General features: G+C 40.6%; 1 protein-coding gene across 1 annotated transcript; it reads left to right on the top strand.

Moving 5' to 3' along the window:
- The first annotated feature begins 12,622 nt into the window (after window positions 1-12,622).
- si:ch73-91k6.2 (alpha-1,6-mannosyl-glycoprotein 2-beta-N-acetylglucosaminyltransferase) lies at window positions 12,623-16,016 on the top strand. The gene is made up of 2 exons (XM_058614275.1): window positions 12,623-12,766; window positions 12,884-16,016. The coding sequence occupies exon 2, from the start codon at window positions 13,153-13,155 to the stop codon at window positions 14,413-14,415; it is 1,263 nt and encodes a 420-aa protein (XP_058470258.1). The 5' UTR covers window positions 12,623-12,766; window positions 12,884-13,152; the 3' UTR covers window positions 14,416-16,016.
- The last annotated feature ends 1,308 nt before the right edge of the window (window positions 16,017-17,324 follow it).

The raw sequence follows: 17,324 nt of genomic DNA, 5'->3' as shown, positions 1-17,324 counted from the left end.
AATACATCTATTAATATCATAAACAGGTAAAAAAAATAATCTAAAAAATAAGTAAATAATAACCTGGACAACTGTAATTAAAACACTGAACAGGCTTGTATATGTGTCATTTCAAGTGGAGTGTAATACATTTAATAATTTGATAACCAAATGTTTTCTCAATATTAAGTTGTGGGCTGCATGTTATTGATTGGGGGGCTGCATGTGGCCCACGGGCCCCCAGTTTGGCACCTCTGTTATAATACTTGCTGCATGTCTTGTCCATAATAAAAAATGTTACTTCTTTACAATAAATGACCATTTTGTTCCATGTAAACTGAATTCTAACAAAAGCTACTTTATATTCTATCTCAACTGTTAATGCATGAGCAGGAGATTTATTTGCGATGGATTTAGTTTTGATTTAGTCTGATGTAAGGGCCCCTATTGTCTGGGGCCCCCACACTCCTTTAAAATGCCTCTGGCCCCGGCCCTAATTCAGAAATGGAAATGTATAATTGTGGCGAGCAGAAACACACTTTCATTGCACACGTTTGCATGTGTGAGTGCGATGAAGTCATGTGTTTCCTAATCAGTCGATCACACGAGGGATGCTTTGGTTATTGTTACAACGGCCGGTTTATACCAGTGGGATTGGTCAAAAACACGTCACGTTCAGCGGGGCTGCTGTTAATCCATGTTCCCTGGCTGCGTTATCTGATCTGTATCCAGAGAGCTGCCTGACACACTTTCACTCAGTGTCTCACTCGGAGGAAGTCAGAATATCAGAACCAGATGCTCACAATTACAATAACCTCAAATATTTGAAAGAAAAATGTGGACTGTTACTCCACCTAAAAATCAAAGTTGAGTTTTGTTGCATGTCAAATCTGGGAATATAAAACCACATGCGTAGTCTGATGAAGGAGTAGCTTTTAAAGTTTTTTCAAAGATGTCGTCGACAAAAAAGTGACAAGGTGTTTGTTCTGTTATTCTAAAAAGCTGCTGTTGCTAATGTGTTAGTAAACAGTTGCTGATTTACTCACCCAGAAGACAGATTGAGTGAAGTTGTGTCTCCTCTGAAGGGAAATAGCAAAATGCTTTACGAGCGTGGGCTGAAAAGTTTATGGTGAAACTTGGCATGGGATTAAATTCATCTAACTTAAGGTCCCCCAAGGACATTGATGCTGACATGGTTGTTACCAGGAGATGCTCCAGGATTATCGAGAGGAGCAGGGAGAGTCTTGAAGATGACTCAAGGCCCGGACGTCCTGCCACATCCACCACCCAAGATAACGGTGATCGTATTCACCACATGGTGATGGATGACACATGTTTGACTGTTAATCAGACACCTAATTCTGTAATGGAGCATTTCCACCGGTGTGTGTGTCGCGTATAAAACCGCAGTTTCACTCAGCCGTGCTGAGTGATGACTCCGCCCACATTAAGTAGGTAGTTTTTTTGTAGTGGAGATGCAACTTGATCGTGCCGTGCCGTGCCGTGGCGAGGCGAGTAGAGCCGGTGGGAATACGCCATAGGCTACAGCTTTTGTCCCCTGGCTGTTCATATTGCAGGAGAACTTGGCACATTTTGAAACTGATGCAGATGGTTTTCTTGACATTTCCTAATCCAGGATGAGTGTTGGGTCCACCACTTTGAGCCAGAGTCAAAAAGTAGTAGTAGCTGTGGAAATATCTGCTGTTGAGGAGATGATTATGGGTGGAACGTCTGAAGGAGAAGCAGAAGTAGCAGTAAACTCATTGTTTCCTGTGGCAAAACAGGGCGGTGGCGGGCGGTGGCAGCTCGCTTGGCTCTATGTCTGCCTTTAAATAAACAAGATTGTGTCCCACCTCCTTTACCAAAACACGACTGACCTTACTGTATGTCTGTGTAAATACTGACGCTCCTTGGAGCTTTTCAGATAGTTCCCATCTTCAGCGTCTGTAGCAACAGTTAATAAAATGGCTAAATGTGCAAGTTTACATTAGCTGAGGACACTTCTATACATATATGTCCCAGTCCACAATACACAACAGTGAAAAAATAACACTTTTTTTGACTTCGGCTTCTCCCTCTTCCAGCGGAAGATCCACGTATTTTGATTTGGCCGAGATTTTTTTACAATGGATGCCCTTCCTGACACGACCGGGGCTTGGGACCGGCACTAGATGTGGATGTGGCCCCCTGTGGCTGATTGTATCTTGACAAGATACAAGATTTACTGTGTAGAGGAAGGCAGAGGTGTAATAGGTGATGTTCCCACAATTTGATCTTGGCGATGTCCAGTTACCAAGAAAACAGATTTTGCCTCTGAATAATGCAGAATCTGTTGGTGTACCTCCAGTCCCGGTCCAAAGGCCGGTTAATGTGAGGGTTGTGTCAGGAATCTATGCCAAATCATGTGGATCATCTGCTGTAGATGAAGAACCATGATTTATGGAGCCATACCTTCTGACTAATCACATTTGGGCAGAAGGCGTCACCTATTAGCATTTTAGTTGATCTGTATTCATGTACAGATGCCATTTAGTAGAGATTAACCCAAACAACGAGCGTCATAGATGTCGTCTCTCACACTATGAACATTGAGCAGAAGTCTTGGCAGAAATACCCGCTGTTTTCATGGGAAGCCGCAAAATATTGTCACATGCCAATGTTTCTGAGATTGTATGTGATGTAGCTCACTGCCGGTTAAATAAAAACAGATGTGGCTCATGTTTCTAAAACTGAAAACCCCAAATGGTCAGTTTATGAGCTATAAAACTAAACTCAATAAAATGAGAAAAGCTGAGCATTAGGTTGGGGATTTGTTGTCTGATCATCACCTTTCACATAATACTTTGACCCACGAATACAACAAAGAGGATTAATGCCACTCTAAAGGTGTGATGCAAAAGTTTTATTTTAAAAACACAAAAGTATTGTATAATGTTGTTGTTGTATGGTCCTCAGCACTGGCCTCAGTGTGTAAATGAATTCAAGAGTGAAGACATTAATGATGTAATGCATGGGTTGAGGTAACGCGAGTAAACTCCTCCTCGTGGGCTTATGTCTTTCCTTCAACTTGTTTTATTTTAGAACATATTTGTAAACCACTTGTGGAAAGCGGTGGTAAATCATGATGAACTGCAAACAGCCCCTTGGAAGTCGTCAGACTGGGATCAATGTTGGAGCTTTGAGTTGATTTTTATTGAAAATGTCTCTATCCCTCTAAATCATCTCATCTTTTTAGTAAAAGAACTGCAGCTGGGGGGAAACAATGATGTTCTTGCATGGTTGCTGAGTGAAACTTATCTTGCTGTGGAAATTTGATCCTATCTCTTTCATTTCATAGAAACCACCTTATTTAAGTATGTTCACACATTTTCAGTACACTCTTTGATCAATTTACATGTTCATCGTTTAATAAATTCATACTTCTTTGTACCAGCTTCCTATAGTTTGTTCTGGTCACTGAGGCGGACCATAACAACATTCTTAACTAATCAAGACTTGTTTAAACTGCTCACATTATATATTACAAGTGATCAGATCCGTGTGTGTCCACATTGACATCGTCTTGCCTCTAGTCTTCCACCTGGATTTCTATAGTTAAAGGGCCACGCCCTGAAAAAACGAGATAAACCAAATGGACGACAGAAACCTGTGCCTGTTTCTGTCCCAAATGATTCTGGGGAGCAGATGTTTAAACTGTTCCACTGTGTCAATTGTTGATGTTGCGGAGAACTATGACTGTATGTTGTTTTAGGTGGATTCGCTGGAACACCTCATCCACACAGACAATCCGATTCTCGCCTCCTGTGCAGTAGACCCTTTCGAGTTTGGGGTCAGAAAACACACTCATACCATTAACTTGTACAACCGTCCAACACGTTAGATGCCTACTTGTAGCGTCGTTGGCTGTGAAACTAGAACCAGCAATGGTCTCAAGTTCTTCAGAATCCCTACAGGATCTCCTCAACAAAATAGACATGGTCTGTGGCTCCAAGCATTAAAAAGAGAAGACTGGGGTGATGCAACTGCAGTCAAAGAGGCTCGCGTTTGTAGGGCTCACTTCATTTCATGTAAGTTATGTCGGATATCGGATGGCATGTGTTTTTTAGCTTTTTCTGACTGACAAAAACATCAAGCAAGATATAATCTGGATGTGCTTAAAAATCTGATTTGGGCTGCAGTCTTACCAAGGCCTTGAAACTGTCCTAATGTTTTAAAGATACATTTTACACATGACCGTATCCACAGGATTTTAACTCTTAAAGGCAAAGTAAATCCACAACCTGGTCTGCTGTTTGCAAGACTTTGTGTAGTTTTTTCGTTGTTTTATTTTTATCTTGTTCCTCCAGTGCACATGGGAATATTTTAGTACTGGGTTTCAAAAATATCCTCAAGTGGAGAATACATCATGACATCATGACATTTTAATCTTCTTTGTAATGCCCGTTCAGGTTGTGCAAGATGTGGGAATATTGCCATGTTTCCTTCAGCTACGAGAGAAGCAAATCTTTGTTCTTCCAATAAAATAACAACAACAATAATAATAATAATACTAAAAATAACTAGTACTGAAAATAACTAGTACCGCGCGCGGTTCTGAACGGGTTCGAGCCGACCCACGCGGGTCGCCATGTGCCACGGCTCCCCGCGTGCCTCGCGCTCTCACCCGTTCATTCACCGCGCGCGGTACTAGTTATTTTCAGTACTAGTTATTTTCAGCGGCGTCCCAGCGCATGTCGTTGCAAATTTCGAGGGGGATCGGGCAACATATGGCAAAGTTATAGGGCACTTCCTGTTTAAAATGGCCGACTTCCTGTTCGGTCAAATGCGCGTCCGTAAACTTGTTCAGGGAAGTTCCCTTGTCTTACATATCAAGTTTTGTTCAGATCGGACAATCTTAGAGTTTACTTCCTGTTTCGGGCATTCCACTTCCTGTTGGGAGGTCATCTTTTGCAGACATGCTCAGGACAGGTCCCTGGTGTCACATATAAGATTTCGTGCAAATCGGACAACGTACGGCAAAGTTAGAGGGCACTTCCTGTTTAAAATGGCCAACTTCCTGTTCGTCTCTGGAAACGTGTTCAGGGAAGTTCCCTTGTCTTACATATCAAGTTTTGTTCAGATCGGACAATGTAAGACTTTACTTCCTGTTTCGGGCGTTCCACTTCCTGTAGGGAGGTGACCTTTTACCGACATGCTCAGGACAGGTCCCTGGTGTCACATATAAGGTTTTGTGCGGATCGGACAATGTACGGCAAAGTTAGAAGGCACTTCCTGTTTAAAATGGCCAACTTCCTGTTCGGTCAACGGCGTCTCCGTAAACATATTCAGGGAAGGTCCCGTAACTCACATATACGGTTTCGTGCAAATCGGACAACATACGGCAAAGTTAGAGGGCACTTCCTGTTTAAAATGGCTGACTTCCTGTTCGTCTCCGTAAACATGTTCAGGGAAGGTCCCGTAACTCACATATCTAGTTTTGTGTCAATCGGACAATGTAAGACTTTACTTCCTGTTTCGGGCGTTCCACTTCCTGTAGGGAGGTGACCTTTTACGGACATGCTCAGGACAGGTCCCTGGTGTCACATATAAGGTTTTGTGCAGATCGGACAACGTACGGCAAAGTTAGAGGGCACTTCCTGTTTAAAATGGCCGACTTCCTGTTCGGTCAACGGCGTCTCCGTAAACATGTTCAGGGAAGGTCCAGTAACTCACATATCTAGTTTCGTGTCAATCGGACAATGTAAGACTTTACTTCCTGTTTCGGGCGTTCCACTTCCTGTAGGGAGGTGACCTTTTAAGGACATGTTGAGGAAGGGTCTGGGGTCCCACATACTAAGTTTCAAGTGGATACAACAATCCCTGTTGGAGCAGAATCGAAAACTATAAATGTAATTCTGTCTGCTGTCACCAGGGGGCGCTGTATTTGAAAATGAATATTTTCATATAGACGTGTTCAGGGCCGGACTGTCATCAATCCTTGCAAGTTTGGTTCAGATCGGACCAGGATTGGCAAAGTTGTAACAGTTTGGTTTTTTAGAATTTTCTACCACCACCAGGAGGCGCTGTTTTCAAAATGTACCGTTTCAGCAACACAGTCGTCTTCAGCAACTAACCATCATCAACTATAGCAAGTTTGGTTGGGATCAGACCTTCCATCGCGAAGTTATAAGAGTTTCATTGTCTGTTATGAAAAATTATTATTATCTCCAATTTTGGCGCCCCCTATCTCGTACGCCATACAATATTTTAAAAAGCTTTTGATAACTTTTGATGCTCAACTCGTCCACATTGATCTCACCAAGTTTGAAGGTGATCGCACAAAAGCTCTAGGAGGAGATAATTGAAATACAAGCTGTCATATTGTCTGCTGTCACCAGGGGGCGCTGTTTTCGAAATTTAATATTTTCATATAGACGTCTTTAGGGCCAGACTATCATCAATCCTAGCAAGTTTGGTTCAGATCGGACCAGGATTCACGAAGTTGTAGCAGTTTGATTTTTTGTCCCAAAAATCCGACTTTGCGTCGTTGCCATGGCAACACCGTTAAACGATTTGTCGTCATATTGATCACGCATCATCTACCATGTGTTTTGACTGTTGTCACCAATTTTCAGTGCGGTACGATTATCTGTGTAAAAGTTATTCCCGAAATCGTAAAAAAACTTTTTTTTTGTGTATTTTCTTTCACCACAAGAAGGCGCTGTTTTCAAACTTCACCCTTTTTTCATAGACGTCTTCAGCCATGGCCCATCATCAATCATAGCAAGTTTGGTTCGGATCGGACCTTCCATCGCAAAGTTATAAGAGTTTTGTTTTTCTGATGCGAAACATCAGAATCATCACGAACTTTGCCGCCCCCTATCTCGTGCGCCATGCGACATTTGAAAAAACTTTTGATACCGTGAGCTCCTCAACTGGTCCACAGGGACCTCACCAAGTTTGAAGGTGATCGCACGAAAACTCTAGGAGGAGTTAGTTCAAATACCATTGCTGCGAATTCGCCAAAATCGCCAAAAAATCGCCAATCAACCCAAGATGGCGGATTTCCTGTTGGGTTTGGATCATGGTCATAATGTAATTTTTTCTTCATCCTGGCCCACTACACATGTGTACCGAATTTCGTGCATGTGCGATATTTGTGTTGGTCATGGTGAATTTGGACAGGTGGCGCCGCACTTATTGGCCCCTCCCACATTCAATCTTCGATGCACATTCCCCGAATCTTTTTCAGACGTAAATTTACACCACGATTGATGCAGTCACAAAAATCTGTGAGTTTTGGGGTATGGGAAAGGCCTCAAAAAGGCAATTCATTTGGGGGAATAATAAGAATAATAATAATAATCTTTCCAGTTTCAAGAGGGTTCTTGCAACCTTGTTGCTCGAACCCTAATAATAATGCACATAACTGTGTGAACATGGAGCCTGAGGAGTGTAAGCAGTTGGCTCCACACATGCTTGGATTTGATGTGCGCACACAGACTAAGATTACATAATCCAAAAATGATTTCCTCACATATGTCCTGCTGTTTCTTTATTTTAGTCATTCTCAACTTTATTTCCTTATTCCTTGGGTAACAATTAAGGATGTGCGTGTAACGATGTGGGAAAAATAGAGTCATTCTTGGGCTGTGCATGAAATAAGCTGTGACTAATAACGCAGCTATGACTGCACATTTGATGTAATCTGTAGAACTTCTGATTTTTAAGTTGCCTGTAAGAAGGAGCGATGGTCACCGTTCTCAGTCCAGATGTTGGGACGATGCGGCAGAGGAACGCTGTTTGTACTTACGATTGTTGTTTACATGCAGTTGCGATATATATTGCATTTAGCCATGGGCTTAAGAAGTCCTCAAATGCAACAGTGTGTCGAAAGAGAGCTTTTTCAGCTGTTTCATATGAAAGTCAAGTACATTGTAAACAGATTCCGTCTAAAACTGAGCTGCCCACAGCTGCAAATGTGACGATGGTGAACCATAATGTCTTCAAGGGTTTCGCTGATTTATATATTTGTTTGGACTCCGTCTGTATAACAGTCCCAACCTCCCATACACATGTCACACAGTATATACCTGTAAATAACATATTATATATATATTGATGGACATATATCACATAAAATATGTATGTGTTGGTATAAAAACAGGAAAAAATAACAAAAGTCATATTGTCTGCTCTGCTGTTTTCCAAATGTGAATGAAATGTAACTTCTTTGCTGCAGCAGTAATATGAAGAAAGCAAAAGCAACACAAATACTAACACTGAGTTGGATTTGTTTGGCAGATACACAATATTTATAGACAAAAACACAGAAATTTTAATAATGGAATTATATATAAAATCTGTGCCTTGATGACATTGTGCAGTGACTTTGCTGAGCACAAAGTCTATGATATTTTAGGAATATGTTTGCCGATTTATCGCACCTGTAATTGGCCTTTTCTAACAGGAAACTGAAGTTTGTGTTACTTTGTGAAACGCTCACACTACTGCACCAAAGTCCATTAAGAAAACCGGAGATTTGATCTCGTTTTCAATCCACTGCTACCTCAGTCAGTAAGTTTAAATGTGTTATTTTGTGACTGTGTGAAATCCTTTGTTCTAATTGACACTAAATGTCTAAGTGAGGCAGCATTAGACCCCAAACTCTTGTGTGGGAAATTCACAAACTGTGTCCAGAATATTTTAATAAATTATTATTGTAGACTTTTAGGTTAAGCCTCCTGGGTCTCTATTAGCAGCATTGTTCTCAGTTATTGTGAGCATCTCTGTCTCAGTGATGGCAATGCTGACATTATATCAGTACCTCATACAACCCCACTCTTAAACTAAAACATCCACACAGAGCTCACCTGCTACTCTGTAGTTTCACTGTGCAAACACATGATGTTGCTGTTGGCAACAAACACACCACAGACCACAGCAAAACATCTGATTAAAAGTTTATTTGTTGGAGTGAAATCTGATATTTAAATCGAGCACCAAATCTAATCGGTAACTTATGAGCATGAAACTTCGTTGCACAGGAAGGGGATGGAGGAAAATATATGAATCAGCCATTGCTATTGTTTGTGCCTTTGTGCCTTTGAACTCGTTGAGCTCTTTGATGTTCCTAGTATTAATGCTAGTATAACTCTGCTATGCTTTGTTTAGACAAATCCAATCACCAGTGCAAATCAATGAGAAATATTAGTTTAATATTCTCATTTTGATGAGAATATCAAAGTATAATTCATGCAATTCCCCAAATACACTGTAAACACATTTTGAGCATCTTTTTTTTCTTTTTTTTTTTAAGATTTCTGGTCGACTTCTGCTGTAAAATGTGTTCACATTAAGGAATATTTTTAATAATTCATTTTAATGACTAAAAACTATTTAATCACCGTATATATGTGTGTACACAGCACTTCAACAAGAGACCTTGCATTACATTAGGTCTTTTATGGTGACACAAAACTCAAAATCAAAGAAAAGTCTTGATAAATTGCTGTGTGGTTGACTGCTGTCACCCAGTGGTTACAATGACAACCTGCAACTAACCCTGATTCATGTACTTCATATGGTCTAATATAGACTTAAGCAGGCACAGATTTTATTAGGTGACCCTTCTGTCATGTGGTTATAATTGGTTTTGCCTTGTGTCCCTAGGCAGCATTTTGTGTGAGGACCAGCGCGCCTGTTTTAAGCAGGTTCTTGGTGCAGGGGAGCCAGCAGGGGGCGCACTCTGCCCAGACAGTGCTGAGCGTATGTCAGTACCTCATAAAACTGCACTTTAAAAGCACCTGATCTGGAACTTTTAATGGTGACGAATATCACTGAATGACAAAGTGGAGATAAATTTCAGCGTAATAAATGACTTTGATTTGTCAGATAATTACTGAAATTGATTAATCAGTGTATCAGGATGTATAATGTATAATAATATGACTGAAAAGAAGAATCAACCATTATGAGTTCCCATTAATAAAAAAACCCAAAACTTTTGTTTGTTGAAAACTTGAGTTTTTATGTTTCTTTATTCAGTGATTCCCAAACTAGGGGTCAGGGCCCCAGAGAGAATCGCGTCTCTCTGCATGGACACCTCATCTTGGGGTTTGGGGACTAAAAGAAACTCCTGCAGTAGATATTGTCAGTTTTGACCTTAAATGCCTTGTAATAATCTGTCTTTATTATATGTCAACAAATAGCACAGGTATTCTTACACACCACAGTGTCCTATTTAATATTAGACCTCGAGAACTTGATACCACATGCAGTATTCCAGTTCTACTGCCTGAAAGTCACCCACTACCTAGGGTGCTTTTCAGGAATAATACCCTTTGTCCTTTTGTTGTATGCTTGGGCAGAATCTCTAATAATAGAAATGGTTCCATTTAAACCTGTCAAACCTGAACTGGTAAGACCAGAGAGTGGGTGGGTTGTTTATCATCAGACCAGAGTTCCTGTTGCTGTGGATTAATCCAGGATTAGTGATGGAAGTCCACTCCTTTACTTAAAGGTAACAACATCTGTTGAAGTTGCATGCCGCAGCTGAATCACCCTCAACATTCCCTTACTAATATGAAGCATCAAAAGTGAAAAGATGGTTAGTTTGTTCATTATCGGCTACTGTAAAAACATGCTGGTCCAAAAATCCTGGCCTCTGTAGTGCTGACGCAGCTCCTGACATAAATATAAAAGAGTCACTCTGGGATAATGAAAAACAACAATTCATACAATCGAGTGACTGTACCTTTCTTAAACGTAAGTATAATTATTCTATGTTTAATTTCTGTCAAATGAAAACCATTTCACCAAAATTTTACCCAAAAAGATCCATTCAAACAACACTTGGGTAGAATATAAATATAAACCAGAAAATGTTTATAAAAGTGTTTCTTAATACAGAACATGTTTTTTTGCCTACTTTATTTTAATGATTTAAGGTCAAGTGTGTGGAATTTAAGGGGATCTGTCAACAGAATTTGAACACAACATAAATAGTATGTTTTTATGAATTTATTATCACTTGAAAACTAAACTCTAAAAGGCTGCCTTGTTTGTTTGCTGAAGGTATTCACTTGGTTGCAATGTGCTTCTTCACCCCATAAATCCTACACACTGGGCCTTTAAAGGTGATACATGCACAACAGAGACCTTCAGTGTTTAAAATGGTAGCTGTAATTGAGAACACTGTAGGAGAGTAGTCGCCAAACCTATTTGGTAAATATCCAAGTGTCAACAACAGACAATTTGTTTTGGGAATATACACAACCTTCAGTTATCAGTGAGGCCAGTATAACATGTTTCTTCAATCTGTAGTGACACTACATGGTCATGTTATGTATATTAATATAACATATTTCTTACATATATCACCTTTTAATGGTTTGACTTTATCTCGGCAAATGTGGATATTCATCTCATGTCTTAAGTCCCGTTTAATATCTCTCATGACCAGATAACAAACACCTGGATTGATCTGGATTCACTCCATTTTAGATTTTACATCTGCACATGCATTATAACACCTGCCATGAAACTCATCATTTTCTTTTTCTCACTTCCACTTGCTGGATTTTACTTGCTACCATCTGTTAGTTAGTAGTCAGTCAGTTGTTCCTGTCCAGACTTTTGTTTTTCAATCTCTTGCGTCACTGCTTCATAGCCCACCTCCACAATTACAGCACTTGAATGTTATATTTGATCCATGCTTTCCACATTCAGGATCTCAACAGGTCTTAAACTCTCTCTCTCACACACACACTCATCATAATATTAAAGTAAATACACCATTCTATCTGTCATGTTACGCTATGCTGACGGTAAAGTGTTATTAGTGTGTTTTGGCCATTTTAATGCTGCGGTTACACCGGATTTGTGCAGCGGGTTTACATATAAAGTCAATGCAAAGACGCGAGTAGGCGCTCAATCATTTGCATTTTTTCACCTTTGCTTTGGCAAAAACGTCGCCTTGTACGATGGCGCGAAATCCAATCGACGTTGATATTCTCCGACTGATGTCACTGATAAGAGGTCCATATCCAGTGGCCAGCCAGACTCAGTCGGTTCAAAATGGAAGAAAAAGCACCTGTGTGTTCACTCCCAGTGCTCTATGACCCTAGATGCTTTATCTACAGAGGAGCCTTTATTATTATTGTCACTGATACAGAAGTACAGCGAAATTACAACAGACTGTTTAAAAAGAGGAACATTTTGTATTTGTAGCACTTTAGTGCTTTGGATAAATGCAAATACACACACAGATGGCGCGGCACACTGCACACATTTGTGGTCGTGAGAGCGCAGCATACATTTGAAGCATTATTTTCAAAAAATAATTGAAAAATATTGCGATAATATCCTTCGTTGCAATCATGCCTACTGTTGACTTATCACACAGACATAAATGCTTGTGTGTTATGTCCCTCGCTCATATTCTGTCATTCATCTGATATATGGGGGGGCTCAGTATGTTATATTCTTTCATGGGGATCAACTTTTCTAGCAACGCCCCTGCCGTGACTTCCATACTATGAAAAGACGCGCTGTTTATTGACGTAAAAACACAGTTTTTCCTCGTGTCATTTCTTTCTATACGAGTTTCCCCTCCCGTTCCCAGTTCAGTGCTGTGTTTACGTTTCCTTCTCATGTTACACAACTGACTCGCTGAGCAGGAACTCACTCTCTCCCTCTAGTTGGTTAAAAGTGTACACGTCAGCGTTCATAAGTTTCACGCAGCGTGTTTCACAGTGCCGTCGTCCTCTTCCTGGTGTGTTGACACATTAGCCGACACCTAGTTCGGGTGAGTCAAACTAAGCGAAGTGGCTTTTTTTAAAAGCCGTTTTTTTCGCGTCACACTTGCGCGCTGTTGACACTGACTCCGTTCGCTTTGTTCTGCCGTTTTCTCCCCACATCACAGGTGCTGAAAACAAGCGGTGCAGGAGGCGGCGGCTGCCTGGCACATGACACGGTCTACAGGCGGGGGAACAGAGCAAGAAGAGCCGTCACGGGGATAAATCTTCGTCGTTACTTTTGAGACGCGGGACACGTGACGCGGAGCTGCTCCTTTGACGGCTCTTTGATCATCGGCGCGAGAGGACACGATGTTGCTTAAAGGTCTGCGACGACGTTACGCGCGATAAGGCGAAGGCAAAGCCGACAAGTACTTCTGTTCCCGAGTCTGGTCATATGTTCTCACACAAAATGAGGCTTAGGCTGATCAAGAGGAATCTAATCGGGCTGCTGGTTGTTTCCTGTGTAGTTGTGACTCTCCTGTTTTCAACACGTGCTTTACTACTTTCCGACAATGACAGCGTTAACAGCAGATACGTGGATGAGGGAGGTCAGGCATTGCACCAGAAGTTAAACTTTGCCTCGCTGCCAGAGTTGAGTTTGTCCGTTTATAATGCAAATTTCAAGCAGTATGTGCTCAATGCAGACCGGTTTCCGGAGGAGCCTCAGTTGGTGTTAGTCGTGCAGGTCCACAACAGGCCTGAATACCTCAAGTTGCTCATCAAGTCTCTGCAGAATGCTGCTGAGGTCCACAGTGTCCTTCTGATCTTCAGCCATGACTATTTTTCAGAGGAAATAAATAACATTGTGCAAGAGATAACATTCTGCAAGGTACTGCAAATCTATTACCCCTTCAGCCTTCAGCTGTATCCCACTGAGTTTCCGGGACAGGATCCACGAGACTGCCCTCGGGACATCTCTAAGGAGAATGCTCTGAAAACAAAATGCCTTAATGCAGAACAACCCGACGCCTATGGGCATTACAGGGAAGCCTTCATCACTCAACCCAAACACCACTGGTGGTGGAAACTGCACTTTATGTGGGAGCGAGTGCAAGTCATGCAGGGATACAGCGGCTTTGTAATCTTCCTCGAGGAGGACAACTACATCCTCCCGGACTTTTTCCATTTCTACAAGTCAATGATAGAGTTCAGGAAGAACAACTGCCCGGAGTGTGACATGCTGGCTTTGGGCAACCACAACGGCATAACTGATTTTACCAAATTGTCCAATAAGGTATTGACCACTGGGTGGATGTCCACTAAACACAACATAGGCATGGCCATCTCCAGGGAGGTATACTATAAACTGATGGGCTGCTGCAATGACTTCTGCACCTATGACGACTACAACTGGGACTGGACTCTGCAGCAACTGTCTGGCACCTGCATCCCAAAGCCACTCAAAGTCCTCGCAGCACAGGGCTCCAGGGTCCTTCACACTGGAGACTGTGGTCTTCACCAGAAGGAGAATTGCAGGCCGGAGTGGGCTTTTCAGAAAGTTGTGGAAGGGCTTATAATAATCAAGGACAGCCTCTATCCTCAATCCCTTGTCCTGAGTGGTGCAGAACCAGTTGAGCACAAAGCGCACGTGTTGAACGGAGGATGGGGAGACGTTCGAGACCATAGTCTATGCATCAGCTACTCCCAACGACTTTGAAATCACAAGAAGTATTCGTTGTTGTGACGTGCCATCAAATGCAGCGTCTCAGGATTTTACAGGCAGAAGTGGGCTGTCCTTTTGTCAATGAGATCCAGATCAAGTCCAAGCATGTTACATGTTTTATGGAGTTCACCTTGACATAAAATGTTTGGTGCACAGTTGCCAAAGATCTTCCTCGTAGCTTTGTTGTCTGTAACACACTCAAGCTCAGTCATGCATGCTGTTTAATTTCAGTTCACAATGTTCCTTTATCTCGTGGTGTCTCAGACCACAAAACAGCAGGTAGGTTAGATTTAAAGGGAAGTAGGTAGGAGTCAACGCATATAACAAGAGTACATGTACACTTGATTATATTTGCAGGTTTATGTCTTGAAAAGCCTTTTTATAGATTTTTCACTGAGTTTTTACATGTGCTTTTCATGGTACAATTTAATTCACAGCCATAGCAACAGTAACAGAAAAAAACATGTATTTATGTACATTTAAGTGTAATCAAAATGTATATGACAATCTTTAATTCAATGGGAAGCTCAGGTTAACAGAGCAGGCACTGTCTTTGATTTAGAGTTTGTTGTTAATTTCTAAAGCCAGATGTCCCATTTTCCTAAGGTGACACCACTTCATCAGTTTCCTACTACTCGCTGTATTGATTCCTATACACAACAGCAAGGTCTTGATATTGATCTTGTGTTTGTTTTTCTCGATTGTCGGTTCATATTTGCTGAGAGAAGTGACCTTTTGGAGTCCTGGTCAAGTCAGTAAACACTGCTAGATGACTTAGCAATGTTAACATCCAAATTGAAAAGAGGAAAAAAATAAATACATTGGGGTTTTGTGAAAGGAAACACAGATGTTTCCTTTTCTGGCATGCAGAAGTTAAAAATATCCCATCACAATTGAACTTCCATATTTTACAGTTTAAAAGAATGAGAAATGTTAAAAAAAAAATGAATATGAGCTGACCAAAAGTGCCTTTTCCTAGTTCCTGTTTACCAATGCCTGTTAAAGAGATGTTTGAAAGTGCACTGATGACTTAGTACTTACATGTGACTGCTTTGACAATGCAGGGGGATCAACTTCTTTTTTTCTCTAAACATGATTTTTATTCACAAGATGTTGAGGGGGGGAATAATGTAGATAATTTCACACAGAAAAAAAATGCAGTTAGGAGAAATGATTGCCTCACTGTGGCTTCTTGGTTGTACAGATGGCAGTACCCCCTGAAAAAGTGCCTTAAACTGACATTAGTGCATCTCTTTTGAGATTCAATGGATATTATATATATTAATGAGATTTATAGAAGATTAATTATCTTCTAATTTATGTTGACAAGCACAATGCATTTTTAAAAGAACATGGAAGAGATGACCAAATACACAGAAATATATATATATATATATATATATATATGTATATATATACATATATAGTATTTTTCTTTGCGTGAGTGTGTTTTGTCTGTATGTGGGATGTTTGACAGTTCCTTTGGTAGGTGAGGTGTATGAGTCCAATGTTTTGTTCCTTTTGTTCTTTCTGACATCACTTGAAGTCGTCACATAATGTCTGCCAAATGGGGAAATAAAAAGATGGTGAATGTTTGTCTTGTCATTGCTTTACTTTTTAAACCAAATGTTGCTTTAAAACTATGTCCCCTCTTCTCAAAACTGCTTTAACTCCAGCAGCACATCATATACTGAAAACCCTGATGTGACGAACTGTAACCATTAGAAGAGCTCATGTACTGTATGTTTTGGCTTCATACTGCATTTAAATGTATATTACAATGCTTTTTAAGTGCAGCATTTGCAACACAAATATGACCTATTTAGTATGTAGTATTTTTACCTTTGCAGGTACAATAAGAAACAATACAAAAATAAAAAATTTATTTTAAGTCACATGAGACCTATTTTATAGTCTTGTACAGGTGATTGAAGTGTTCTTCCAAGTGAGTTGAGTGTCCTTATCCAAAATTCTGCTGTTTGTCATTTGATGGGGACAAAACACAGAGAGCATATCACTCCTGTTTTGGCCTCTTTACACTGGCTCCCTGTCTTTTTAAGAATTCATTTTAAGATCATATTACTTACTCATAAATGTCTCAATGGCCTGGCACCTGCGTACCTAACTCTCTTGAAGCCACACACTCCAGGCAGGGCTGATCAGCTGCTTTTACACATGCCTAGCCATGGCATAAAACAGGGGAGATGGAACCTTTTCTGTGGCAGCTCAAAAACTGTGGAACAGCCTTTCCTTTACATGGGAGAGCTGTCCAAACCCAGTTTGTTCAGGGTTGCCTATTTTATTGTTCTATTGTTTTGTGTTTTATTGTTTTTGATTTGTTATTGTGCTGGTTCATGTTTGCCTCTCTCTTGTTGGCTTCAATTTAACATACTTACGTATTGTTTTGTTCTTGTTGTTTGTGTTTTATTGTTGTTTTGTTATGTTGCCTGTTGGTTCATGTTCCCCTCTGTCTTGTTGGCTGTAGTTTAACATACTGTATTGTTTAATTGTTGATTTGTTGCCTCCGTCTTTCATCTCTGCTTGTTATTCTGCTCTTTTTTCCTCTCCTCCATCCCCTATGTTCCACTCACCACAACCAGCCAATCTGCACATCTTTGACTCTGGTCCTGTCAGAGGTTTTTTTCTCTCTCCACTGTTGTCGAGTGTTTGCTCATTGTTTGAACTTTTGGGCTTCTTTCTTTATTAGGCAAGACACCTTATAATATTTGATTAGCCTAATTGGTCTGTTAAGCACTTTGTGGCATGTGTTAAGAAAAGTGCTATATAAATAAAGTTTATTAGGATAGAGGATAATTCAAGTCCTTATCGTCAATTGTACAGTACAGTATATGTTGTTGCCCTTGGCCACAACACACCATGATATGGTGTATAAAAAATATGAT

Source organism: Solea solea, chromosome 17 (genome assembly GCF_958295425.1).
Source record: "Solea solea chromosome 17, fSolSol10.1, whole genome shotgun sequence".
Taxonomy (NCBI): Eukaryota; Metazoa; Chordata; class Actinopteri; order Pleuronectiformes; family Soleidae; genus Solea; species Solea solea.
This window is presented reverse-complemented; position numbering and strand designations above follow the sequence as displayed.